At 44.7% G+C, this 26,080-nt stretch overlaps 1 protein-coding gene across 4 annotated transcripts in view; it reads left to right on the top strand.

The window, feature by feature from the left end:
• Window positions 1–26,080, top strand: part of Grk5 (G protein-coupled receptor kinase 5) — a 203,005-nt gene that overhangs the window by 89,124 nt on the left and 87,801 nt on the right. For 3 of the 4 annotated variants that reach the window (XM_027406842.2, XM_035441693.1, XM_035441695.1), the window contains one exon: window positions 3,496–3,591. The exons of the other annotated variant lie outside the window; for it this stretch is intronic. In XM_027406842.2, the coding sequence (XP_027262643.1) occupies window positions 3,496–3,591 (96 nt within the window). Of the gene's footprint in view, window positions 1–3,495; window positions 3,592–26,080 lie in introns of those variants that run through there. 4 annotated transcript variants of the gene reach the window in all.

Raw genomic sequence — 26,080 nt, 5'->3', positions numbered from 1 at the left:
GTTTGTACAGGTCTTTTACATTCTTTGGCTTAAGGTTCCTTCCATCTTCAGAGCTCACAAAGGCCAGGCTAGTGTTTTCTCATGTTTCCTTACTCAGATCTGATGCTTCTACCTTCCTTGGTTCCATTGGACCAATTATTGATAGTTTTTGTGTTGCTAAGACAAAATTCCTGCCAGAAATAGCACAAGGAAAGATTTATTGTGGTTCAAGGTTTCAGAGGATCAGTCCCTAGATGGTCTTAAATGTGTTGAAGTTGACAATGATTACCCCTTTGGGTAATTTAAGAAAATGTCTCTTTTGTTGCCTGTAATTCTTTCTTTAATCTTACCCCACTCCATGTTATTTAATATATTCACAGATTCTCAGGATTAGGACATCTTTGAGGAACATTATTCTGTCTTCCACAATTTGTTAGCCTGGTTCTGGAAGCTGAAGATGTAAGGATTAGGAGGAAAGCTACCCAGCTACCCCAGGGGAGCCTCTGCCTGTTCCTGTGCAGCCTTCTGGGGGCAGAGCGTTTTGTCTTAGTTATCTCCTCCTCCCTTTTCTTTTCTTTTCTTTTCTTTTCTTTTCTTTTCTTTTCTTTTTTCTTTTTTCTTTTTTTCTGGTGCCCACTTCTGGTGTGCAGATATACATGGAAGCAGAATGTTGTATACAAAAAAAAAAAAAAAAGGGGTTTCTCTGTGATTAAAGGTGTGAACTATCACTACCTGAGTGTGCCTTCTTTACCTCCTAAACTCCCCTGTTTCTGGGCCCAGCTTCAGTGTTTCTTCCTCCAGGTGGCTTACTTTCCCTTTAATACCCTAGACAGTTGTCCCCATAAGCAGCAAACCTCCCCCAAATCCTGCTCCCTTCCTCAGTGCTGCCATTAGATAAAGCAAGGTTTCCCCACATCGACACACTCTAGAGCAATATTGTATGTCTTGGGATGCTGCCCAGTATATGGTGTGATGTTTATTCACACCCTTGTGCTGTACCCATCAGCTGCCAGTAGGAGGCTGTGACAATTAATTATCTCCAGATATTTTGAGATGTTTCCTAGGAGATAGTCTTGGGGGTTGAAAACCACCAGAGGAACTAAAGTTTGACTTCTGTCTTCTGTGGACATGACTACTTGTCCCAGTACCTGGAGAAGGATCACTACTTAAGAGATGCTCAACATATCCTGTTTGAATGAGTTAATGAATCTGTTGTAAAAGCAGATACCCGATTTCCATAGCTCAGTTACTTGAGAAACACCTGGGGATCCTTGGAGAAGTCACATTCTTAGGTTCCAATCAGAGAGTAGGATCACAATCTGGGAATATTCATTTTTTTTTTTTTTTTTTTGACAGGGAGACAGGGTTTCTCTGTGGCTTTGGAGCCTATCCTGGCACTGGCTCTGTAGACCAGGCTGGCCTCGAACTCACAGAGATCCGACTGCCTCTGCCTCCCGAGTGCTGGGATTAAAGGTGTGCGCCTTTAAGGGTATAGCATCTATTTCTTCAAAGGAACTGACTTGCTGTGTGACCTAGCATATTTTCTCCCTGGAATGTACCTAAAGGGACTAAAAACAGAGCATGAAACAGATGCTTGGATACAAGCATATATTTGTTCCCCATGGAACATATATTTACTACAGCCTTAAATTAGGAGTCACTCCAGTATCCAAAGACAGATGAATGGCGAAAGGTATGTCCAGGGGTCAGGATGTAGTTCAGTTTGTCTGAGTGCTTGTCTGAAATGCTCAGAGCTCTGAGTTCTATTTCCAAGTGCCACATAAACTGGGTGTAGTGTTACATAGTAGGAACAGGAGGATCAAAAGTTCAAAGTCATGTGTGGGTGGGTACACAGAGAATTCAAGGCCCCCCTAGGCTACATGAGACCTGGTTTCAAAACAAAACAGAAATATATCTATATAACCAAATGGTGTTCAGCCCTAAAAAGGAATAAATTTCTGACATGTACTATGTTATGGCTAGACCTTAAAGGCATTGTTCTATGTGAAGTAGGCCAGACACCAAGGGGAAATGATTCTACCAAGTATGTAGAGACAGAAAATAGAAGAGAATAGGGTTAGGGGAGGGAGCATGGGGAAGTATTTTTTTTTAAATCATGTTTACATTTTGGGATGACAAATATGTTCTGGAGATGGCTAGTGGTGACATTTAGACAGCAATATGAGCGTGCTTTATGCTGCTGAATTTTACACTTAAAACTGTCAATTTATGTTATTTTATATAGAAAGAGAGTCTTCATCCCAGCAAGCTCTGGGAATCAGTAGTGTAGGAATGAGAATGGGAGCCATATGGGTCACATGAGTTCTGTTGTCCCTTTCAAGTCCTTAGCAGCTGGGGTGGGCATGCCTAGCCTAGTTCACCTGCTATGCAGGCTGATTTTCCTAGAGGATTGCCTTTCTATGAGGTTGCGTGTATCAACCACTCTCTGTAGCAACCAGGCAAGTGCACATACAGCTTTATAGAGAGTAGACAGGCATCTAAGAGGGCACCTAGCTGGTGGGGACAGTGTGGTGATATTTTGTTTGTGCTCTAACAAATTAAGCTTGTCTGGAGATTAGAGTTCGAAGCTAACCACTAGTTAACTATAGAGGTCAGGCAGTGGTGGCACACACCTTTAATCCCAGCACTGGGGAAGAGGAAACAAAATGATATGGCTGGGCAGAGAGAGGAAGTGATAAGGCAGGGAGGAGACAGGAGCTATTGGCCCCTTTTCTGCTAAGAAGTCGGTGAGGTAAGAGGTGGCTGTAGCTTGCTCCTTTGTCTGTCTGATCTTTCAGCATTTACCCTCATATCTGGCTCCGTGTTTTTATTATTAAGACGAATTAGAACATGTGCTATTGGACAGCTCAACTGGGTCCTGTTCATAGGGCTACTCTTACCTAGTTCTAGCTGGTTCTTGTCATGTGGGAAGCCTGACTATGGATAAGAAGTCCAGAATCTGGGTTTGTATGCAGAGTGTCCTTGTGTTTAAATATTAGCAACCTGTTTGCCAAAGAGCAGGCAATCAAGCCACATGTGTGTCTAATTGAAGGAACTCTGCAGGGGTATGGTGTCTGGTCGTTGGCTTCTGGGAGCTCATAGATGTGGGCCCTCCACTGTACCCACCTACTGCAGGATGCTGACTCCAATGTTCTCCTCTGACCTTCTGAACCTTCAAGAGGATCAAACTTCTTGTTATAGACAGGCCAGTGAGAGGCAGGAGCACTGGCATCTTCAAGCTGGGGTCTTAGCTCTGCCATCTGTGAGGTGTGTGGTCCTAAATGACTTCTTTCTTCCATGTACCTTGGAACAAAATAGTTCCTGCTGTGTAGAATAAGAGAAGAAAGAAAGAGGGGGGGAGGGCAGCGAGGGAGGGAGGAAGAAGGGAGGAGTGGGCTCAGGGCAAGTCACCGGCTTGATATTAAGCCCAGAAGCTGGTGGAAGGCTCATGGGTGTGGGTTGCAGGCTCTGGAGCTTTGGCAGCACCAACATCGTGGCATCTTTCCATCTCTGCAGGGGGTGGAGGAAAGCGCAAAGGGAAAAGCAAGAAGTGGAAGGAAATCCTGAAGTTTCCTCACATCAGCCAGTGTGAAGACCTCCGCAGGACTATAGGTAAGGAGCACGTTCCTTGCCAAAGCCTCTGTGCAGCCATGCCCGGGCGGGCAACTCAACTAGGTAGATACAGGGATTCTGCTCCATCTGACGTCTTTGCTAATGGGCCAAAGATACAACCATTGTTCACTATTTGATGTGTGCCAGGATGAACTGTTACTTCCCCGGTATCTTTGCGGTGGGTGCTGTTATTTTACTCCAGAAGGGGAAACTGAAGCACGATGACTCTTTTAACTGGCCCATAGTATCCCAGATCAAGGGAGAGCAGAGAAGATGGACCAAGCCACTGGAGTCCCCAGGCAAAACTCCCTGCTTTTTCTGGATCGGATCCCATGCATCCTGCTCTTGGGAGGCAACTCTGGTTTAGCCTCACCATCCCTCTCCCTTGGGGGGTTGATAGTCATGATGGAACCAGCAACCCACTGACTCAGCCTAGTTGTCTTTTGTCCCAACATGGCCACCTCCAACAGCAGCCAACGGCTTAGCTCCTGTAGGGACATAGCAAACACACCAAATGTGTCTGCTGAATACAGCATATCTCTGCCATCCAGATGAAAGAAGTCTGCATATTTTGCTTTATTGGGTTCGTGTGCTTCTTCTTCTTCTTCTTCTTCTTCTTCTTCTTCTTCTTCTTCTTCTTCTTCTTCTTCTTCTTCTTCTTCTTCTTCTTCTTCTTCTTCTTCTTTTTTGGTTTTTGAGACAGGGTTTCTCTGTGTAGCTTTGGAGCCTATCCTGGCACTTGCTCTGGAGACCAGGCTGGCCTCGAACTCACAAGAGGTCTGCCTGCCTCTGCCTCCTGAGTTCTGGGATTAAAGGCGTGAGCCACCAACGCCTGGCCATGTGCTTCTTAAGAGTATAAAATATGCAAGGATTTCCCTGTATAAAAAATACAGGGATTTCTGGTATCAAACAAGAAGGAGTAGATATAGTGTTCTCTGTCCCTTCTACCAAGGGCAGTTGAAATCTTCAGGAAACAGAGGATTCTGGAAGGTAGGAAGACAGATGAGTGAGGACTTTGAGATGTGAGAAATAAAAGGTTTTCCTTTTTGCCTTTATTATGTCCTTAACAAGGTGTTGGGGGGAAACAAAACCTGAGATGCAAGTGCATATGGACAAAAAGGCCCTTACTTCTTCACTAGGAAAAAAACAAAAAAACAAAAAAACCATCCTGTCCTTTTTAGAAAGGAGCAGATAGGGCTGGATAGTTGGCCCAGTGGTTAAGAGGGCTGGATAGTTGGCCCAGTGGTTAAGAGCACTGGCGGCTCTTCCAGAGGACTCAGGCTTGATTCCCATTTCCCATATGGTAGCTCATAACCATCTGTAACTCTAGTTCCAGAAAATTCAATGCCCTCTGCTTGCTGCCTTAGATACCAGGCATTCACATGGAACACATACATATGCAGACAAAATGTCCATCACACAAAGTAAACAATTAAAAAGTAAATGTTTCGGAAGGAGCACACAGTACAACTGGGAAGCTGTGAACACAGTACAGACCTGATTCTTTGACTCAGACCTGCACTGACAAACCCACTTAGACTTTGTTCTCATGGGGCCTCTATATGTGTTCTATAGTCAGTGTAGACCACTATTACAGATAACAAGGACTGAAGGGCTTGAACAATTGTGTTCACTTTTGTTGGTTTTAGATGTCTAAGATGAAGGACAATTTCTGCTTTGTAGGTGGTTTCCTTGTGTCCTTCACAGTAGAGAGAAGCACAGTTTGTCATCCCTTTTCCTGTCAGGTTCTGTTCTCGCTCATAGGGCTCCTCTCTTAATCCATTGTGTTGGGTGTTAGGGATCACCACATATACTTTAATGAGGATGTAGACATTCAGTTTATTAGCAACCTGCTCCTGGATTCGAAGGTCAGCATTTCCCTTCTCTCTACTTTTGTTCTCTGGGGGACATACAAATTCTCTTTGAGGCGAACTATCCCCACCCAGACTCCAGCTATACCCAGATATTTCATACAAGTTTAGGGGCTTCGATACCTTCATTGCACGCTTATCTCCTAGGGGGCTCCCTGTTTATCCTTTACCTCCTGCCTCCCCTTTTCTGTTCACTTCTGGTTTGGAGAGCTGGGAGCACAAGAATGTGCTGTCAGAGTCTCCTGGACCATGGACCTTACCCAGCAGTTCCAGCCCTCAGGTCTCTTAGTGGAGCCTATACCCATGAGGCTATACCCATGGGCATGAGGACCGGGCCTGCCGTGGGAGAATGATGTTTCAGTTCTCTGAGAGGGTGTTGAAAAGCCTCTGTGTGTTGATGCAGAGTGGAAGAGGCTGGAAAAAACAGGAAGGCTGATGTAAGCTGAGGGGCTGCCGCATATGGGCCTGGGCCAGGGGTTGGGCCTTCTTGCCTGTTTATAGTCTGTCGCCGTGGTGTTTGCCCAGCCACTGCTGGGGTCCTGCTGGAAGGTTTTCTTACATAAAAATCCCATTTCTTTTCTAGACCAATACACAAACCAAACAGTGGCAAACACCAAGTTTGTTTTTCTTGTGGACACATGAGCTCATTTTCTGAAGCTCCCTGGGAAGATGTCCCGGGACAGGCTCTGAAAAGGGCCCACTGGGCAGTGTGGGGTGGTGTAGGAGAAAGGCTGTGTACATCAGGGAGAGGAGCCAAGTTCACAAAGACCCTGAGATTCTGCTTAGAATCATCTAGAACAGTGGTCACTGAAAGCCACAGCCTTCTCCTGCCTTGAGCATTGCTTTGGGCAGCCACAAATCCTCTCTGCCCAGACCCCCAGATGACTTAAGAAAATGACAATTATTCCTCTGTTGCATCCCCACCCCACACTCACTTTTTTACCTTGCTTGGAATGAACCTCTAACCCTGACCTGTGGGTTGTAGGTCATAGGTGACAAAAAGCTTTGGCTGGAGTGAAGCCTAAGGACCCCCTTTCAGAATAATACTTTTTGCATATGCAAAATGGAATGCACAGAGTTACCAAGGAAATTGATTCCTTTCAAATTAATTACCTTTAAAGGTATCAAATACCTTTAAAATGTAAAATATAGAAATGTATGTTCTTTTTTTGTTAATATTTGAAATAATGAGATCTAACAGCTGGTCAGTAGCTATTGTGATTTTACATCTGTGATGAGCATAAGTATTATTTTTGGATATTTGCAGCAACTACGATACAAGTGAATGTGCAGTTTCTACTGATAACAAGTCCCCGGCACTGCTGATATCATTGTGGGCATTGTCTACCTTTGTAATCCAATAAATTGTGAATTTCTAGGTAGCCTTTGGTGAAAGGCTAGGTGATACCTTCTTCCATAGGAGTCCACAGACTCTTGGCAGCACTGTCTCTACCTTGCCTTCTGCAGGCCACCCTCATTGTCCTTGAGTCACTGCCTCCTCCATTTACAGATGTTCTGGACACTTTGTTGTCCTGTGAATCCCTCAAGCTTGTTTGCAGCTATGGGGCCTTTGCCCTTGCTATTCCCTTCACCTAGAATATTCTTTCCCATACTTTGTTTTGCCGAAGAACTTTAAGATCCCAAGGGAAATATCACCTCCAAGGAGAAGCCATCCAAAGAAGAGCCTGCCATAATTGTGTTTTTTCACATAGAGCTGTTTATTGAATAGTCTGTGCTCCTAACCTCATTTGAAGTCATCTTCATTTGTTCATTTACTTGTATATTTTCTGTCCTCTCTACTGGATCAACTGTTTTGGGTTAGAAGTGGCTGTGTTTTACCTGGTTTACTCCCTAAGTACTGCCTGGCACGCGTACTAGGGCTTATTAAATATTGGCTGGATGAAGATTGACACAAAATATTTTAAATTCGGGCTCTTTTAAAAAAGTTTATGACATGTATTTGCTGTGACTAAATTTAACCTTAGCCATTTTTTTTTTTAAAACTTAAACTAATGAAAGTTTAGACTTAGGAGTTTAAACTTGAAAGCATCTAATACCTTTCCATACTCCTATCCTCAAAGATAAGAAATGTCATCACTATGATAAGACCCAAGCCATGGTCTTTTTTGCACTGTTTAGGAAGGTAAGCCTGGGAGCTTGGCTCCGCTCATGACCCTGTAAAGGTCTAATTTGAGTATGTAGCACAGCAATGTTAATTTTGTAGAGACTCCCTGATGGAAGGAATTGGAGCATGTTGTCTAAAATCCCTTTTCCAGTTTATTTGTGAGTGGGCAGGCTCTCAGAGCTGAAAGACCCACCCAAGACAGTATAATCCCCTGGCTTTGAGCTACAACTTTGTACTGCCTAGCACCATCTAAATGCAAGCATTTGGGTTCTATGCTCCCATAAACACTAAGTCATGGAGACTCATTATGTACTCCAAGGAATAGATGTTTCACCTCTCTCTTTCTTTATTGTGTCTTGTATATTGTGCATTGCACATTTATCTACTTAGTTAATGGTGTTTATTTTGCATTTGGTATGTGCCACCCACAGGGATGCAAAATAGATTCTTGTTCCCTGGGTCTTAATCATGGCTGAGCATAAGACAGTGACTAACACAGAGTGTGATACCTCACTGAGAACATTCTGATGGTAAGGACCAGTTGTTGAGCTGGAGAATAGTGGCAAACTTTTATGTGAGGTTTTCAAGGGTCTGAACCACACTTTCTCTCCATTTGAATCTCCGTTGTGGCAGTCAAGTGGATGGAGAGAAGGACAGATGGGTGAGAGGATGGATAGGTTGATGGACAGATAAAGTGACTGGCTGGATCTTATTCTCTTGGCCTAGACACCAGAACAGTGATTATTAGCAGTAATATTAAGACAGGAATTCCTTCCTGCTTGTATCTGCTTTTCATGTTAGCCCTAGACTTGAGCTAAGTGATTGCAGACACAGCTGAATGAGAGAGAAGGGTGGGTTCCAATTACAACTTTATTAGTTAATAGACTAATTATTCATGTAAGTTTGTTAGAGGACCCAAACCAACAAAGTTCTCAGAATGTCCAAAGATTGGAAGACTGAAAATGTCACCATAAAGATAAAAATTGTTGAGGATTTCAGATATTTCCCAGTGATACAGAAGGTTCTGTTGGGCAAAAATGTGGATTTTTAAAATTTATTTAGCTCAGAATCATTGCACATTTTATTCTTTTATTTAAAACAAAAGGTAAAAGTGGGCTTGGGTAAAACAGTTGATTATTTTACCCTTTGGCAGTATTTCTGTATCCAAAAGCTATATAACAAATCAAAGCCCTTTTGATCCCCTGTAAGAGTGACACTTGTGATGAGGCTATTGGGAAGAGAACGCTGCTATGCCTAGTATGTCACTGTTTGCTCCAGCTCTAATGGGAAGGAAGGCTGGGGGAAATGGAGTAGCTGTGTGGAGAGAGCCCTATACCAAAGTGCTAACTTTTCCAAGGAGCAGATTTGTGACATTCCCAGAGGAAAAGATAGGCTTATTTCAGAAAAGCCCCAAACCATACTGCCTAATTTGAATTAGCCTGTTCATTGGTTATTCATTCTACATCAGTCAACAAATAATGTGAGCTGGGAGTTATAATGCCGGTGCTGGGTCCTTGGCCATCTGATGAAGTGATGTTGCCAGGTGGGATGGTCTCATCAGCTGACAAGGTCAAAGAGTTGCTCTGCTGCTTCCAAAGTTGTGGAGGGTATAGAGCAAGTTGCTGATTTCTTTAAGTTATAGTTTCTTTGTATGGAGGAAGACATTTCTGTCAGCTTGGTAGAGCCTTTACATAGGCAACAGAGCATCACATGTCCACTATTGTCATTTTCATGTCAAATAAGCATCATGATGGTGCTTATTTAATAAAGGACCTTTTGAGAGGACTTGTGAATTTCTCAGAAAAGTTTCACTGTGTCTAAGTGATGAATGGGGCCGTCATTTTCTGACTTATACCAGTGAGTGAGTAAACAGATTCAGTGTCCCAGAGATTGCAATTACCTGAACTATCTTCTTCCCAAAAAATTTTCCCCCATCCATAAGTTCCGAATGTACCTGCCTGCTATCAACTGTACAATATACCCCCAGAAGACTCAGGGTTACCCAGAAACCTCTTCTGGCTAGAAGGTTTCCTTGAAAGGATGTATATGTCTCAGAAGCCTGAGCACTGGTCACTCCCAAGGCAGGGACATGAGTCCTCAATTTTATTTGTAAGGTAATTTTATAGAGAAGAAATGTGATTGGTGTAATTACAAATCAAATAAGTATGGCCAGACTTGATAGCACATAGTTACAATCTCAGAACTTAGGCAATAGAGGCTGGAGAGGATTGCCACAAGTTTGAGGCCAGCTCTGGCTAAGTGTGGAGACACTGTTAAAACAAACTTGATGCTGGAGAGACGGCTCAGTGATTAAGAGCACTGGCTGCTCTTCCAGAGAGACTAGGGTTCAATTACCAGCATCCATGTGGCATCTCACAACTGGCTATAACTCCAGTTCAAGGATATTTGGTAACTTCTTCTGACTTCCTTGGGCATCATGTATGCATGTGACACACAAACATACATGCATGGAAAACATCCATACACATAAATAAGTTAATTAAATTTTTTTTAAAGAAAAAGAAGAGAAAAAAAATCAAGCCAACAGAAAAAAAACAACAAAAGTTCCCTCAAAACTCTAAATCACGCCTGGCATTGGTGGCGCACGCCTTTAATCCCAGCACTCAGGAGGCAGAGGCAGGCAGATCTCTGTGAGTTCGAGGCCAGCCTTGTCTACAAGAGCTAGTTCCAGGACAGCCTCCAAAGCTACAGAGAAACCCTGTCTTGAAAAACCAAAACCAAACCAAACCAAACCAAACCAAACCACCCTAAGTCACTCAGTGACTAGAGACTGGATTCTATAGTTGCTGTAGAAAATTACTGCTTTTCTCCTTGGTGACTTTGTGCTCCCAGAAGGGTTTGTAGGCCAGAGGGGACAGTCACGAGTCTTGCTTGTCCTTGTGACCCAGTGCCTGTCAGACTGGCAGTGACCTCTTAATTTCATTACCAGGGTAATCAAGTGTCTGTGGACGTCACTGCCGACCTTGGGGTGATAAGGGCACATCACGTCTGTCGTTCTGCCACTTAACCACGCTCTGATAAAGCACAGCATCTGCCTGTCTTTGGAGGACAAGATCATTTTAGATGGGGGAGGTCAGGTGACCTGTGTGCAGCTGGTGTATTGTGAGCGTGAAAGTGAATCAGTCCTGGGTTCCAGGCCTTTATTACCTTCATGACTGGTTTGAAGCTCTTCAAGGAACAGCCTGGGCTCAGTATTCCTGAGATGCTTTGTGCTGTTGTCAGTGGGTTTCTTCTGCTTTGCCAATACTTGCAATGGGGTGCTGGCAGGGGTTTCTAGATGATCTGGAGTAAGGGTTTTCAAGGGCTACTCTGCAGGAAGTGTGTGAGTATCGCTTCCTGTAGGGTGGCTGCCTGACCAGGCCTTTGCTACTTTCTATATCTGGGGTTCTGTATAAAACTTTACTTCAGGGCCAAACCTAAAACCAAATTTGAAACTCCAGTGTTTACATTTTCTAGAAAGGTTAACTGAATCCTAGAGAGACAAATGCCTTGCTAAGGCATCTCTGAGGGTCATTTCCCACGCTGTAACAGTTTGCGAGAAATGCTGTAACAAAGCACACATGCCTTTTTCAAATAGGAGCACATCTTGGGTTACTGGGGGCTAGGAATCCAGCCTGTCTTCTTGAGAAGGCTCAATTAAACCCACACCATACTTTCTCTTGGGACCTATGGGGTTCAAGGAAGAGGGTCTGAAAGATCCTGGCTCTGTAGTTCTAGGTGGCACCTTCCTCCTCCTTGCAGGCCCAGGCTGGTATGTCCTCATTGGGCTGCAGGAACATCTGTGGGAGGATTATTTCCCTAGCCATGTTGCATGGTGCTTTCCCAGTTCCTCATTTTATTTTTCCAGTGATAACAACTGGTAAATTTCTTTGCTTAAAAACATTAAACTCACCACTCAGGTCCAGCTGTAGTTAAGACTTTTTGTTTTTTGAGACAGGGTTTCCCTGTGTAGCTTTGGCTGTCCTAGAACTTGCTCTGTAGACTAGGCTGGCCTTGAACTCAGAGATCTGCTTGCCTCTGCCTCCTGAGTGCTGGGATTAAAGGGGTGTGCCATCACTACTGGGTTCATAGTTAAGACTTTTAAGTAATGTCTCCTGTCTTTTTCCTTATGTTTCTCCTTCACGCAGTTTGGTTTACTTATTCCTCTATTATAGTGTTTGATTGAACCAATGGTCTCCTGTGTGAGTACTGGCATTGAGCTACATACTATTTTCTGTGTATTAATTTTCTTTTTTCATTTCTTTCCTCACTCTACTCATTTTTTAGGTATGTGTATATGTATTGTGTGTGTGAGTACGTACGTGCATGCGTGTATGCGTGCATGCGTGTATGCGTGCATGCGTGTATGCGTGCATGCGTGTATGCGTGCATGCGTGTGTGTGTGTGTGTGTGTGTGTGTGTGTGTGTGTGTGTGTGTGTGTGTGTGATTATAAGCAGGTACAACCACCCATGGCTTTCCTCCTTTAAAAAACAAACAAACAAAAACAAGCAAACAAAAAAAGCCATGGACTCTGGTAGGTCAAACCCATGCTTACAAGGTAACCACTCTACTCCAAACCCCTAGCCCTTGTTTCTCATCTTTTTTTCTTACATGACATAAGACTATTTTCCCTGTCATTAAAACCCTTCACCATTTGCCATATTTATTAGGTGTCAGTGGGAACATATTGATGAACAAAGCACAGTCAGTATCCATGTTCTTACAGTGACTTTTCTATAGTTGGGTGACTACATCAGTGGAGTACTGGGAACTTGGCTATTACCCACAGCCCACCATTACCCAGATGCCCCTACTTTCCCTCTCTATCACTTTTATCTTGTATATGTACTTTTCAAGTTTCCTTGGCCATAAATGGTGTGTGTGTGTGTGTGTGTGTGTGTGTGTGTGTGTGTGTGTGTGTGTGCACGTGCGGGCACGCGCACGAGTGTGTGTGTGGACATCTTGAGGAATGGGTTCTCTTGCACCTTTGGGTCTTGAGGATTGGACTCAGGTCATCAGACTTGGTGATAAAGTGCCCTTACTGGCTGAGCTATCTTGATGGCCCTTCCCACACTCATCCCTAGTTTTGACCATTGCAATGTTCAGATGAAGTCTTTGCATTTCAGTGTAGCATTTCAGTTTTCTGCCCGATGTTGAGATTTTATTTTCCCTTGAAGTGCTTGGGATTCAACCCAAGGCCTGTGGATGCTAGGTGAGTACTGTACCATTGAGCCACATCTCTAGCCCTTGGTGCTGTCTTTTTCAAGGCTAAAATACATTTAACTCTATCAAAGCACTCTGTACAACATTTTCTCTGCTGCCCTCACCTCCTCTGGAATGTTCTGTGTCCACCTTCACACTTGTATCTGCAGACACTGTTAACCTGCCCTGAGTTTGGATGTAGGAGGCAGATGACATGTGATCAGCCTCTGTCTCTCCAATTCCCAATTCCCATCCCTATCCCCTGCAGTTAGCAGGTAAGAGAAGGGCCTTCTGTGTGCTTTAGGGCTCAGCACTGAAAAAGGGAAAAACAAGCTGGTTTATGCATCAACAGGGACCTCAAACCAATACCAAGGGCCAGCTGACCTGCAGTGGCCTGAGCATGTCAGGGTTCTGCCCTATAAAGTGATGTTGCACCAACACTTTTAATGGTCTCTTCCCAGATTCTATTTATGGAATATATTTCCCAGGGCTGCATGTATGGCAGTACCTTTGCAGCGAAGTCCAGCAAAGAATTGCTACTGCTTTCCCTTAGTGTCTGCCTCAGTGAATTAAGCACCCCTTGTTTTGAATACCCCAAGCTTGCACCCAGAAGGGAGGGGGCAAGAAAAAGGGTGGACAGACAGATATTTGGGACATGCAGGAACTTCTGAAATTAAAAATGAAATACAACCACAAGATGATCCCCTAAAGAACTGTGGGTGGCCATGGGTGCCTACTAGCTTCCAGCTGCAGCCTTCTCCAGACAGCCAACAGAAAGGAAATCTACAATTCGGAGAGCTCGAGTGCTGTTTTTAAATTTTTTGTTCTTAGTTGTGCCATCCTTGTGTTCTCTTTTAAAATTACTTTTGAATGACCCTTTAATATGTTTTCTTATTATTAAATAAAACTGAGCATGGACTGGGGTTCAGTGGGTAAGAGTGCTAGCTGCTCAATCCTAACAACGTGAGTCTAATCTCTGGAACCCATGAGAAATCTGGATGTGTTGGCATGCACCTGCAATCCCTGAACTCCTAAGGAAGATGGGAATCAGAGACAAAAGAATGGCCCTGAAGCACATGGAGTATACAGTGCAGCAGCAGAAACAAGGGAGACCCTGCTTCAGTTAGAACTCCCCCAAAGTTCTACCTTCCACTGCACTGTGACGTGAATGTGCCTAAGCCTGTGTGTGCCCTCCCCCACAAATGTTAAAACATGTGTCTATGGATGAATTTTCAAAAACAGAATTTAAAAAGAAGAAATTTAAAGTTGCCAAAGCAATAACCACTAGGAGCAGATTGTACTGTGCAATGGGATAGAACAGCCCCCCCCCCCCAACTGTCATGTTTCCTGACCCAGAAACCAGATATTCATTTTTTATTTCATCGATTTTACTTTTTTTTTCAGTGGTGCAGATTGAACCCAGGGCCCTGGTCATGCTAAGTAAATGCTCTACTACCCTTCTTTCCTCCTTTATTATGAGACAGACTCTTGTAAAATTGCCTAGGCTGGTCTTAAACTCACTCTGTAACCCAAATAGGTCTTGTATCTGTCATCCTCTTGCCTGAGCATTCTTTACATTGCCTGGCCAGATGTGTGCTCCCTGCTGTGTGTGTGAGGGGGTCAGAGGATAACTTTGTGAAATCAGTTCTTCCCCTTTTACCTCTTCTTGGGTTGAATGCAGGTCTCCAGGGGTGTGCAGCAAGCACTTTTACCAGCTGAGCCAGCTCCCCAACACAGAATTCTGCTTTTTTTCACTTGAATATCTTTGTTCTCCATAGAGGGAAAGATTACCCCCACCCAGTCCTGGGCTGATTGCTGAAGGATCTTGGTTTCTGTTCTCTATTTTTATAAAAGGTCTGTAAAAGCCGGCTGAAAGAAACAATTGCTTTCAGCTCTGAAGTAGCTGTGTTTGTCAGAAATGGTCTTAGGGAGACGTGTTCAGTTGTACTGCTTGCTCAGGGCACTTGTCTGGTTCTGGGCTTCAACAGGCCTCATGGGGAGGAGTGGGTGAGTTGGAGGAAGGGACATTATGTTAGCACAGTTAGGTTCTGGGGTATCGTTATTGGAGGTCTTTGGGGGAACCCCTGCTTGGAGCATCACAGAATATCCCTACCACTGGGTTTGGGAATGCAGAACAGGAGAAGCACTGCCATGACTCAGGCAGGTTCTTGGAATAAAGGGAATGAGCCAGTGAGCCAGGCCTGGGCAAGGTTGGATGGAGGCAGCAAGGAACAGGGGCTATAGTGTCAGGAGGCTGGGATTGAACAGGCTCTGTCTTCACTGTGACTTTGTGCAAGTCATTAAACTTACCTGAACCTGTCCTCTCTGCTTCTCTGACAAATGGGACCAGGAGTGTTGGGAGAATTAAATGACAGCACCACAGGGGAAGACTAGGCCCAGGCATGGCTAGTTTCATCGTCCACTTCTTCACTATCATGGTCACTGTTTTGGTGAAAAATGATGTTCAACAAAGAGCTGTGTTCTTTGCTCCTCTTGGTTGCTGGTAGCCAAATCTTACTGTAAAGTTTGAGACACATGTACTGATTAATTGGTCTGTTAAGCCCTTCCTTCATTCCAGGGACCCAGGGAGTTACCAGGTGTCAGCCTGGCTTTCAGCAGTGACCCCTGGAAATCTAAATCAGGCGGCATTCTTCCTCTTTAACCCTTAGCCCATTTGACCCCCTCAGATCTCCATTTACTAACTCAGCAGCCTTGGAGGTCCTGGAAGGTGTCTCTAAGCCCATCTCATCAACCTCCTGCCTCCAGGCGGGGCACTCCTCATCTACCACACATACGAACAAAGTTGATAGCCAATCCCACCCACTGGCCTGTCTTCAGCTTTTACTATAGAAATGATGGAGCTGACCCAGGCTGGGAAGATGAGTAGAAAACACACTTGACGCTGGGTCACAGCATGGGTAGTAGGACAGGTAGATGTACAGCCTCGGTACCAAGAGTCAGAGGAATAGCAGGGGAAAGGATCAGAGAGCTTCGAGGGTGCTGGTTGAACAGATGAGAGGACAGGAAACTGCTAGGTCAGTAGTTCAGCATAGTCAGCGTCATCCAACTGGGTGATTCCAATGGACATACCCTCTCCAGTCACCACAAAAACCCATGGTCCTGAGGCCATTTGCCAGTTCTGCCCCCAGGGATAAAGATCTAGAGATTCAGAGAGAATAATAAGTTGCTTAGTCCCAGAGCTCTGCAAAAGCAAGGCCTAGATTCAAATACAGCCCCAAAGCAAAGTCATCTCCATGTTGGCTGTGGTTTCTCCATGGATACATTCAGGAGGTCACTATCCATACTGCTTTGGTGGACTTGATGATTAAAGAGAGACTGAATCAGGCCACAGGCACCAACTGTTTCTCCAGCCTGGAAGATTAGCTCAGGACATAATTCATTTATCTAGACAGGACCACAAGTTTTCCGCTTCCGATGACACTAGCCCCAAGGTTCAGGTGGCAATGCAGGAGGCAGAGCAAATAGAGCTGCTCCCACCTGCAGTCAGGATAGTGAGGATGACACCATTCACAGGATGCCTTGTGGCACCACCTGCCAGAAGTCTCCAGGCTAACAGTTCTTCCTGTTGCCCACCTGTCTCTACACTGTCCTTTCCAGGACTGGCTTCTCACTCCCCTGCTGTTTGTCCTCTCACCTTTTTCTCCCTGAAGGGCCTCTTGGAAGGTGACAGATGGGCTCAGATGTCATACTGTCTTTCTTTGCCTGCACTCTTTGCTACTCCACCCATTTCTTTTCTTCTGTTTCTCACTGTCCTTGTATTCAGAAAGTTTTGACTTCGACTTCTCTCAGAAGATATTAAAGTGGAGACACTTAGCACGCATAGGTCTAATGCTTGTGGTTCCCTTCCTACATATGCTATCCACACTCTGTCTGGTTTTGTCTCAAACCAGTTTGACTACTAAGCACTGGGAACTCAGGTGCAAAGTGGCACCTGGGAAAACTGGTTTGTGTTATGTGTTACTCCTGCCCTTCTAGAAGAGTCTGTAGAATGATATGAAACATCCTGCCCTTCTAGAAGAGTCTGTAGAATGATATGAAACATATCGGCCTCCTCAGCCTGGGTGCTGTTGATGTTCCCCCAGTGAGTATTATGTGGTATGCCAGTATGGCGTTTATGTGTGTGTGTGTCCGTCCGTGTCCGTGTCTGTCCGTGTCCGTGTCCCTGTCCGTGCACACATGCTTGCATGCACATGACCATCACTATACTGAGTGTGCTGCAGGCAAGTTGCTGGCTGCTTTGGGTCCTTCCATTTGCACAGAGGAAAAATGATTAACACTCCAGCTGGTCAGCAAGGGAGGCAGGGGGCATTGTGGAGGGCCTGGGAGAGCCAATCTTTTGACATTTTTAAATGATAGTGTCTTCTATCAATCCCACAGGCCATGGGTTAGACATACTTGGAGATTTTCCAAATATCTATAATATCTGCTTCCTAGCTCTTTATCTCCTACTAGACCACCCTTCCTTGCTGGACAAGGAGGCCCAGCAGTACTCACTAAGAAAAATCTTTCCTCCTAGGACCTAAACTTTCCCTGGGAGGCAGAGACTGCTTGGCAGAAAAAGACAAGGAACCTCATTTGTTCCCTATGTTTGTCTGCTTAGTGTACACGACCCTTTCTACTTTAGTCTCCCCTCCTGTTTTCTCCATGAGGGAGAGTCAAAATGAGGTTCCTTCCTATCTGTCTCCCAGGGTCTTGTAAGATACATGCTGTGCAAACACTTAACCACTGAGTCACATTTAACAACTGAGACCAGTAGGCGGTCCTTTCACGCTTGTTTTTACAAATGAGGCTCTGAAGTTTTGCCTCAGTTGCCCTTTTACTGGCCATGCCTGGCTCACCCCAGTTCCCAGTTGCTTCTCATATCACTGTCAGGCAAGCTGAAGGGTACAGCCTTTTCCTGCCTGGTGGGCCTCCTGCCTAGGTCAGGCTCCATTTGCATGCAGGTCTCCAAATCTCTGCTCGTAAGCAGTTGCCACCTACACACCTGCCTCATTTTTTCAACCTTACATTTGGGCACAGGAAGGTGAGGTGGTGGGAAAAGTGAGTTGCTTTCTTCTCTGAGCTGGTATAAATTTGCCAAATCAAACATTAGTAAATGCCAAAAGCCATTTTACACAGTTCCTTCTTAATGGACCAAATCCATAATTTTCCATCAAAATGATTCCATTGCTCAAAAGTGGCTCCGACACAGAAGCTAGCCACAGCATCCTTGTAGCATATTGCATTTTATTTGAGCTTTGCCACTTGCAGAGAGTCACAGCTCTATGTAAGGAGCATGCTACCTGATGGAAATATTGCCGACAAACATTTTTAGCTGCCCATGTGGCGCAGAGTGCTTTCTGAAGGTTTTCTTTGTTTGGCTGAGAAAAGAATCCTTGTTTTGTGAAGTCCCTGCTGGCTTTGCCAGGGAGTCAGAAATGAATCAGATCTCATCACAGCAAAGTCATTGGGTTTCATAGACGAATTTGTAGAGACAGATGCAGATTCCTCTGTAGACAACTCACTTCTAGCATGTGATTTTGTGTGTGCACATGTGTTTGTATATTCACATATGCACATTTGATGTAGATGTGGAAGACAGAGGACATGCTTAGGAACCTCAGAATCTCTCTCTCTCTCTCTCTCTCTCTCTCTCTCTCTCTCTGGCCTGGAATTCATGGCTATGCTAAGTCATTTGGCCAGTGAGCCCCAGCGATCCTTCTTTCTCTACCTCTCATTCTGGGATTACAAGCATATGGCACCTACACCCAGTATTTTTGTTTTGCTGTTGTTTTTTGAGACAGCGTTTCTCTGTGTAGCTCTGGCTTTCCTGGAACTCACTATGTAGACCAGGCTGGCCTGGACCTCACAGAGATCCACCTGCCTCTGTCTCCCGAGTGCTGGAATTAAAGGTGTGTGCCTTTAAAACCCCCCAAAAACCACTGTCTGGCACTTTTTTTTTTTTTTTTTTGGCTCTTAGCATGTAATTTTTGACTAGAGCATACATCAGACATAGTGGAATAATTTGGGCAGTCTGGAGTGGAATTTGGCTGGGTCTTCTGTCCAGGTCTGTAATATGGGCAAGAACATTCAGGCAGATGTTTAGTGTGCTCCTTGTGTGCCCGAGTCTAGGATATTCACAGAGATAAGTGATGGAACTTGTACAGTTTCCTACTCAATGCCCGTGTTAGAACTATAGAGGTGGCAGTCATACCTCTTGGGGTGTGAGAGGTTTTGAGTGGTTAATAGTGACTGAATATATTATCCATTTGTTTTAATGTATACTGTAAGAAAGAAAATCACAACTATAGCGTGCATCCTATATGTTATATCTGAGGAAGGCTAAGTTGAAGGGTATGAAGGGGTCTTGATTAAAACCCAAAATAAGGAAAGATATCAGGTCAGTACCATTTCATGTTGTTTAACAGGAGACACGTTCTTTAGCCAGATTCATCATTGTGCAAACAAAGAGTATGCTCTCACAAACTGAGAAGACTTGCATATCATGTGGCAGTGTGATCCTTTGGGACCACCCTGTGTGCCACTGCTAGAATCTTTCAATGTAGGACATGACCATAGTGTGACAGTTGCCACAGTTGCAGGTTTTGATTTTGGTAAAGGTGGCTCATGTATGGCTGATGTCTGGAAAAGATGTTCAGGTGTGTCTCATGTGGGTGGAATCTTCACTTGTCGTGGCTGAGCTGAGGAAACTGAAGGTCATAGATGTGACATGATTTGCCTGGTGCAGTGTGATTATTAATTAATTGAGAGCACTTGGACTGAAGTTAGCTTGTCTGACTCCTGATCCTAAACTCTTAACCACTATTCCTCATAGCATCAGTCAAAGAAATGACTCTGTCCTAGGGATTCATCCTGGCATGTTTTCTGGTGAAGTGACTGTGGGTGAATGGTAGGATGTAGTGAGGGGTGTTTGAGGATAACAGAATATTCTCTGGATCCAGACATATGGTGGTTCAAAAGAAAATGGCCCCCAAAGAGAGTGACACTGTTGGCAGGTATGGCTTTGTTGGAGTAGGTATAGTGTTACGATAAATCTTTCTGCCAAAAGCTGCCTGAGCCCCAGGCCATGTGTGAGCTTTACGACAGCTGCCCGCCCGAGTTAGGCCCAAATGAACACACATAGAAACTTGTATTAGGTACAATGCTGCTTGGCCAATGATTAGGATTCCCATCTGTTTGCTCAGTCTTAACTATCATAAACCTATATATTTTGTAAGACTTATCTTATCGGATGCCTTGTTGGCGTTCCTCCTGGTTGGTGGATCACATTGTGCAGGAGCAGAGGGGAAAAGAGGGCCCTTCCTGTTTCTCCTACGTTTAAATATGAGTCTCCTTGCTATGTCACTTCCTGCCTGGATCAGCACTTCTCTACTACACTTCCCAGAATCCTCTTTGACTCCTAGTCCCGTCTACTTGCTGTCTCATTGGCCAAACAGTATTTTATTTAACAATCAATAAGATAAATATACACAGTACATTCCCCATCAGTATAGCCTTGAAGCAAGTGTGTCACTTTGGAGGCAGGCTTTGATGTCTCATATTGAAGGGACCAGCTCCCCATTTCAGCAGCCACAGCAGCCGAACATGTGCTTTTCTGACCTTGCCTTGGACTAGAGGTTAGGTGCCTGCCTCGTGGCAAGGAACCAATCAGAAGTTAGCTGGTGGCACTATGCTTTACGGTTCTGGGTGTGCTTACAGACAAGTGCACAGCAATGACTCGAAGAGCATAGCAACCACCCTGGGAGGGCCTATGGGCCATAACAACCAGTTGGCCAATCAACACAGGGCAAGCCCTCCAAGCCTGGAGGCACACCAATCCTGAGCCTGTGCATACCCCTAGACACTCCCCTTACGCTGCCCTACAAGATCTCTATGCAGCCCCTTCGAGCTGTCTTTGCTAGCCATCCGCCATGGCGGGTGGGTGAAAGACCTGAGCTAACATAGGGTTAGCTCGTTAAACAACAATAAAGCCTCATGCTGTTTGCATCAAGCTTTCGAATCTGCCTGGTGATTAGAGTGACCTCGGTCCTGGGCTGAGAGTTTTCCGGGGGTCTAACAATATATGCTCAAGTTTCACTCAGTATGATACACAGACTATTTCCTGATCAAGATTTACCCAGCACCATGTCTACCTGTATGCCACCATGCTCCCTGCCATGATGATAATGTACTGAACCTGTGAACTGTAAGCTGCCACCTAAATTAAATGTTTTCCTTTATAAGTTTCCTTTATGAGCTGTGGTCTTGGTGTCTCTTTACAGCAATAGAAATCCTAACTAAGACAAGATGTGATAATGCCTATTGGCTGAATAGTTTGAGTGTGAGCACCTTGAACACTCTTTTCATTTAAATCTCCAGTTAGGCTGTTGGTTGCCTCTTCTGTGTCAGTAGGGACTCAGGCTTCTGTGTCTCCCCTCTACAGCATGGTTCCTGGTCTGACTTGGCTGTTGCAGCTCTACCCACCACATCATCTCAGTGAAGCAGAAAAAAAAAGGGGGGGGGGAAGGATACCTTCATTTGTTCTTTCAACAAGCAGCCACTGTGAAAGTTTTTCTGGAAGTTGATCACCGTCTTTTCAGTTCACTGGTCACTGATTGTCAGGGAGTCTGTCCACACAGGACTGTGAGTGTGGAAAACAAAATTCCTGTCCTGAAAGTGCTTTTTGTGGAGTGGCAACTGAAGGATCTAGCAGTTATGTGGAGAGGAAAAGTCTCCTGGGAACCAGGACTGGCTCTATTGAGCTCATGTGTCTGCTTTTATTTCTTTAGGTGTTTTATTGTGTTTAACTAGGTCACATAGCTATGGCCCACCATGTCATCAGCCTCCACCCCCCAAATGACCAGCAACACTCTTGGATCAAAATCAGTTCAGCTTCCCAGATGCCACCCTCTAGAGTAGTAAAGTAGGGCTTAGAGCCAGCCTCTCACCTGCACCCTGGGCCAGCTGCCACCTAGTCCATAGAACCCTGTCTTGAATGGGAGGGTGTCCTTTGCAGCCCATGGCAAGTGTGGGGCCTTGGTAGCTCATCCTCTCTCTCTCTCTCTCTCTCTCTCTCTCTCTCTCTCTCTCTCTCTCTCTCTCTCCTCATGTGCTAAGGCCTGGGTTCACTCTGTGCTTCTCATCTCTCAGGAGTTCTCGATGGCTACTTGCCAGCAATGCCAAGTTCAGAGAGAAAGGTCCCCTCCCTATCAAGACAGGGTTCCTCTGTATAGCCCTTGGTGTCTTCAGACTCAGAGATCCGCCTGCCTCTGCCTCCTGAGTGCTGGGATCAAAGGCTGTGTGTCACCACTGCCTAGCCAGAGAATTCTTAAAACTGATTGATCCTCAGAGCTTCAGCCTTGTTCTGGGGACTGACTAGTCCACCCATCAAAGCTTGCTCCTAGAAAGCCTCTTCTTCTAGAATGAGTGTTTTCAGGGGGGTCTCAAATGAGCTCTTTCCACTTGGAGGGAGTCAGGATTTTGGTCTGTGGGAAGAATGCTAGGAGAATCTTGGGTGGGAAGAAGCTCCTGAAGGGGGTGGGGGAGGTGGGGGCACACACAGCCTCCTCCTGTGCTTTCTTTGTTCTGTGATTACCTCTGGGCCTTTTGGTGAGGAGGTTGGAGAGATTTCTTGGGGTGTTAGAAATCAAATGCTATTAATATGCTAATTAAAGCAGGTTCATTTACGTTAAGCAGGTCCTGCAGAGCCTCCCTTTGGCAACTGCTGATGTTCTACTTTAGAAATAGAAAGCCTGTTTTGACTTTCTTGTGATCAGCCCACCTTCACCTTGGATTTAGCAGGTCCAGCCTGGCCCCTGGCAGTGAAGGCTAGGTGGTGATAGGGTAGATCCCTAAGGACAGGAAGCAGGGTTGATCAGTCTCCTAGCTTTCTGAGGAGCTAGGAGAGCAGAAGTCTGTCCTCTCATTCACTGGCAAGCAAGAGAATGATCCTTTGTTGACCCATGGATTGAGATTGTCTTTTGATGGACATGGGACTTTTTTGAAGAGGCAGCCATAGATGATAGGAGAATAATACATTACTAATATTCTTCACAAGCCAACAGTATTTGTCTCAGGGTTTCTGTTGCTGCAATGAAACACCGTGACCAAAAAGCAAGTTGGGGAGGAAAGGGTTTATTTGTCTTACACTTCCACAATGCTGTTTGTCACTGAAGGAAGTCAAGGACAGGAACTCAAACAGGGCAGGATCCTGGAGGCAGGAGCTAATGCAGTGGCCAGGAGGCAGGGTTGCTGTTTACTGGCTTGTTTCTTCTGGCTTGCTCAGCCTGCTTTCTTATAGACCTAGGACCTCCAGCCCAGGGATAGCACCACCCACAATGGACTGGGCCCTCCCCCATTGATCACTAATTGAGAAAAATGTCTTACAATTGTTTCTCATGGAGGCATTTTCTCAACTGAGGCTCATTCCTCTCTGATGATTCTAGCTTGTGTCAAGTTGACACACAAAACCAGTCAGCGCAGTATTTATTAAACAATGCTATCTGCCAGACCTAAGTTATGTAGATATACTAGGGAGCATTCCAGTTACTACACCTGAATGTTGGGAGGATATAAAACAACCCATTGTATTTGCAGAGTCTCTGGGTTGGGAGTTCAAACATAGTAAAGTCCAAATGTTTGATTTCCCCTACGTAGTGTTTGAAATCTCAGTTTTGAGATTTAAAGCCAAGAACTGAGTCTAACTCACTTGCACATCTGACTGTTGGTGGATCTTCTATACTTTGCCATGTGGCCTTACCGAGTGCCCTAGGCTTCCCCTACAACATGGTGGCTGATTACAGAGGAGCATTCCAAGAGACAAAAACTAGATCTGCTTTGTGGCTTAGCCTCTGAAATCACAGGGGTCTCATTTACCATGTTCCCTTGGTTGGAGTAGTGATGTGCCCCTAGGGTTAGAGAGATAGATCAAAGGTTAATCGAGAATAGCGTTTCAGAGGATCCAGTTGTGATTCCCAGCATCCATGTCAGGGGGTTCACAACAGCCCGTTACTTCAGTTCTCTGGCCTCAGTGGTGCTGTATTCATGTGTACATATCCATGCACACACACACACACACACACACACACATACAATTAAAAATAAAGAAAAATTAAAAGAAATGTAAGAGACTTAAGAAACTGAACAAGAAAAAGTTATTAACAAAGAACAAAGTGTATTTGAAGAATAAAAACTAAAATTTTTTAAAATGAAAATTTAACAAATTGAAATGAAACATGTTAAATAGATTCATATTGCTATATGAAAAAATAGGAAAGTAGATTATATTAAAATAAATAAACTAGAATGTGTTAGGACGCAGCCTGAGATGTTCAGAGATGGAAATAATGAATAACGAGTGAGAGCTGGTGAGATGGCTCAGCAGGTGAGGGCCCCCTACAAGTTATCCTTTAACCTTGACATACATGCTGTGTATGGCACCTGCACCCCTCTTACCCTCAAATGATAAACAAATAAATGTTAAAAAAATATGGAACTTTCAGTCAGGTCTCCAGTAGAGTCTGTAGGGAGACTTACCTTTTTATACAGGAACCCTTCTGAAAGTTGACAAAAGGTTACTTTACCAGAATTTGCTCTGCCAAGCTTCTCTTAAACCACCTACAAATGCTGAGCTATCTTGTGGGTACCTCACTGTCATAGAGGACAGAAAGCAACCATGCCCACCCAAGAATAGTATATGGGTGAGGCCCAGGCTAGGGAAGGAAAAATTCCACATGGTCAGTGAGGTATGAAGGGGCCAGGGCCACCTAGAGCCTTCAGTCCAAGTGGTAAAGTGATGCCAGACCCTTCACCCTCTCAAAGCTCAGAGACTGATCTAGAAGTGGTGCTTTCCTGTTTTAAATAGCAAAATAGGACAGGATAAGACATAGTTATTTGACCATAAATACTGGCTAACCCTGTTTGTACTCCAAAGATAAGTTGCCCAAAAGCAGGCAGTGTGGGCTGTGGCCTTCTACTGTGGAAGTTATTGCTTTGCTCTGGGTGTATTTCCTTGATCTAATTCAGTACTACCTGGAGGAACCTCCAAGGGGACCTGTGTCAAGTCTACAGATCTGTCTCCTGAGAGACAAAGGTTGAGACACCATCATTGAGGCATCTGACAATAGTATCTGGCTGTTAATTTGGCCCTAATGTCTGGGAGATATTTAGATAGACTGTGGTTACTAATCCTGCCTGCCTTGCTGGCTGCCTCCAAAATCCTTGAGCCTCAGGGAAGGCATCACTTTGGATTCTTGTTGCCTTGGCCACCTGCAGAGATCTAAGTCCAGGTAACCACCAACCAGCTGTGTGAGAGTAGATGGGCATGCATGAAGTATGGATACTGCTTTCTTCCTGAGTCAGGCTGGACAGTGTCTGTTGAGCAATCCTGGTCCTCTTGGGGAATTGGGTCATCATACCCAGAGGAGAGGCCTCAGAGTAGGAAGTATATGGACACTGGGTATCATCACAGATGGCTTTTGTGGTGGTTTTCCTTCATTGTCAACTGCATTTAGAATCCTCTAGGAGACAAACTCTGAGCATGTCTGTGAAGGTGTTTCCACCTTCCGCCTGCTCTGAATTGGGCAACACCATGCCATGTGCTAGCTTCTCTCTAAGGAGAAAGAGAGTTGAGCACCAGTGTTTGGCCCTCTTTGCTTCCTGACTGTAGCTGCCTCATTTGCCCACTGTCCTCTTGTCTGCCCATTCTGTTCCTTCTCATGGTTTTCCAACTGTAGACCAAATCATAGATGATGGTCCCTTCACTGGTCACATAGCTCTTAGTTTAATGAGTGGAATCAGACAGTCTGGTTCCTCACAGCTCACTCTTGGCCATATACCTTATGTTAGTCTGCTGAGGCTGTTCTAACAAAATGCCACCAGCAGCTTAATCAACATAAACTTACTGTCTCACAATTCCAGAGGCTGCAGGCCCAACATCAGGGTGTCTTTAGGGATGGTTTCTGGTGAAGACTTTTCCTGACTTGCTGTAGACAAGCCACTTTCTTACTGTATCCTCACATGGCCTTTCCTCTGACTCCCATTGTTACTTCCTCTTCTTATGAGGACACAAGACCACAGATCAGGGCTTCATCCTGATGACCTCAAATATTGTTAATTACTTCCCCAAAGTCTTGTCTCCAAATAGTATCACATTGAGAGTTAAGGCTTTGATGTACGAATGGGAGGGACACAGTTTTAGTCCTTAACATACCCTGTTCCCTTTCACTGTTTTGGACACCCTGATTGTACAAGAAGGTGTAATTAGAGGAAGTATTTAGAAAAAAAAAATTT

This window comes from Cricetulus griseus, chromosome 3, assembly GCF_003668045.3.
Source record: "Cricetulus griseus strain 17A/GY chromosome 3, alternate assembly CriGri-PICRH-1.0, whole genome shotgun sequence".
Lineage (NCBI taxonomy): Eukaryota > Metazoa > Chordata > Mammalia > Rodentia > Cricetidae > Cricetulus > Cricetulus griseus.
Note: the sequence above shows the minus strand (reverse complement) of the source record. Positions and strands in the feature narration are given on the sequence as shown.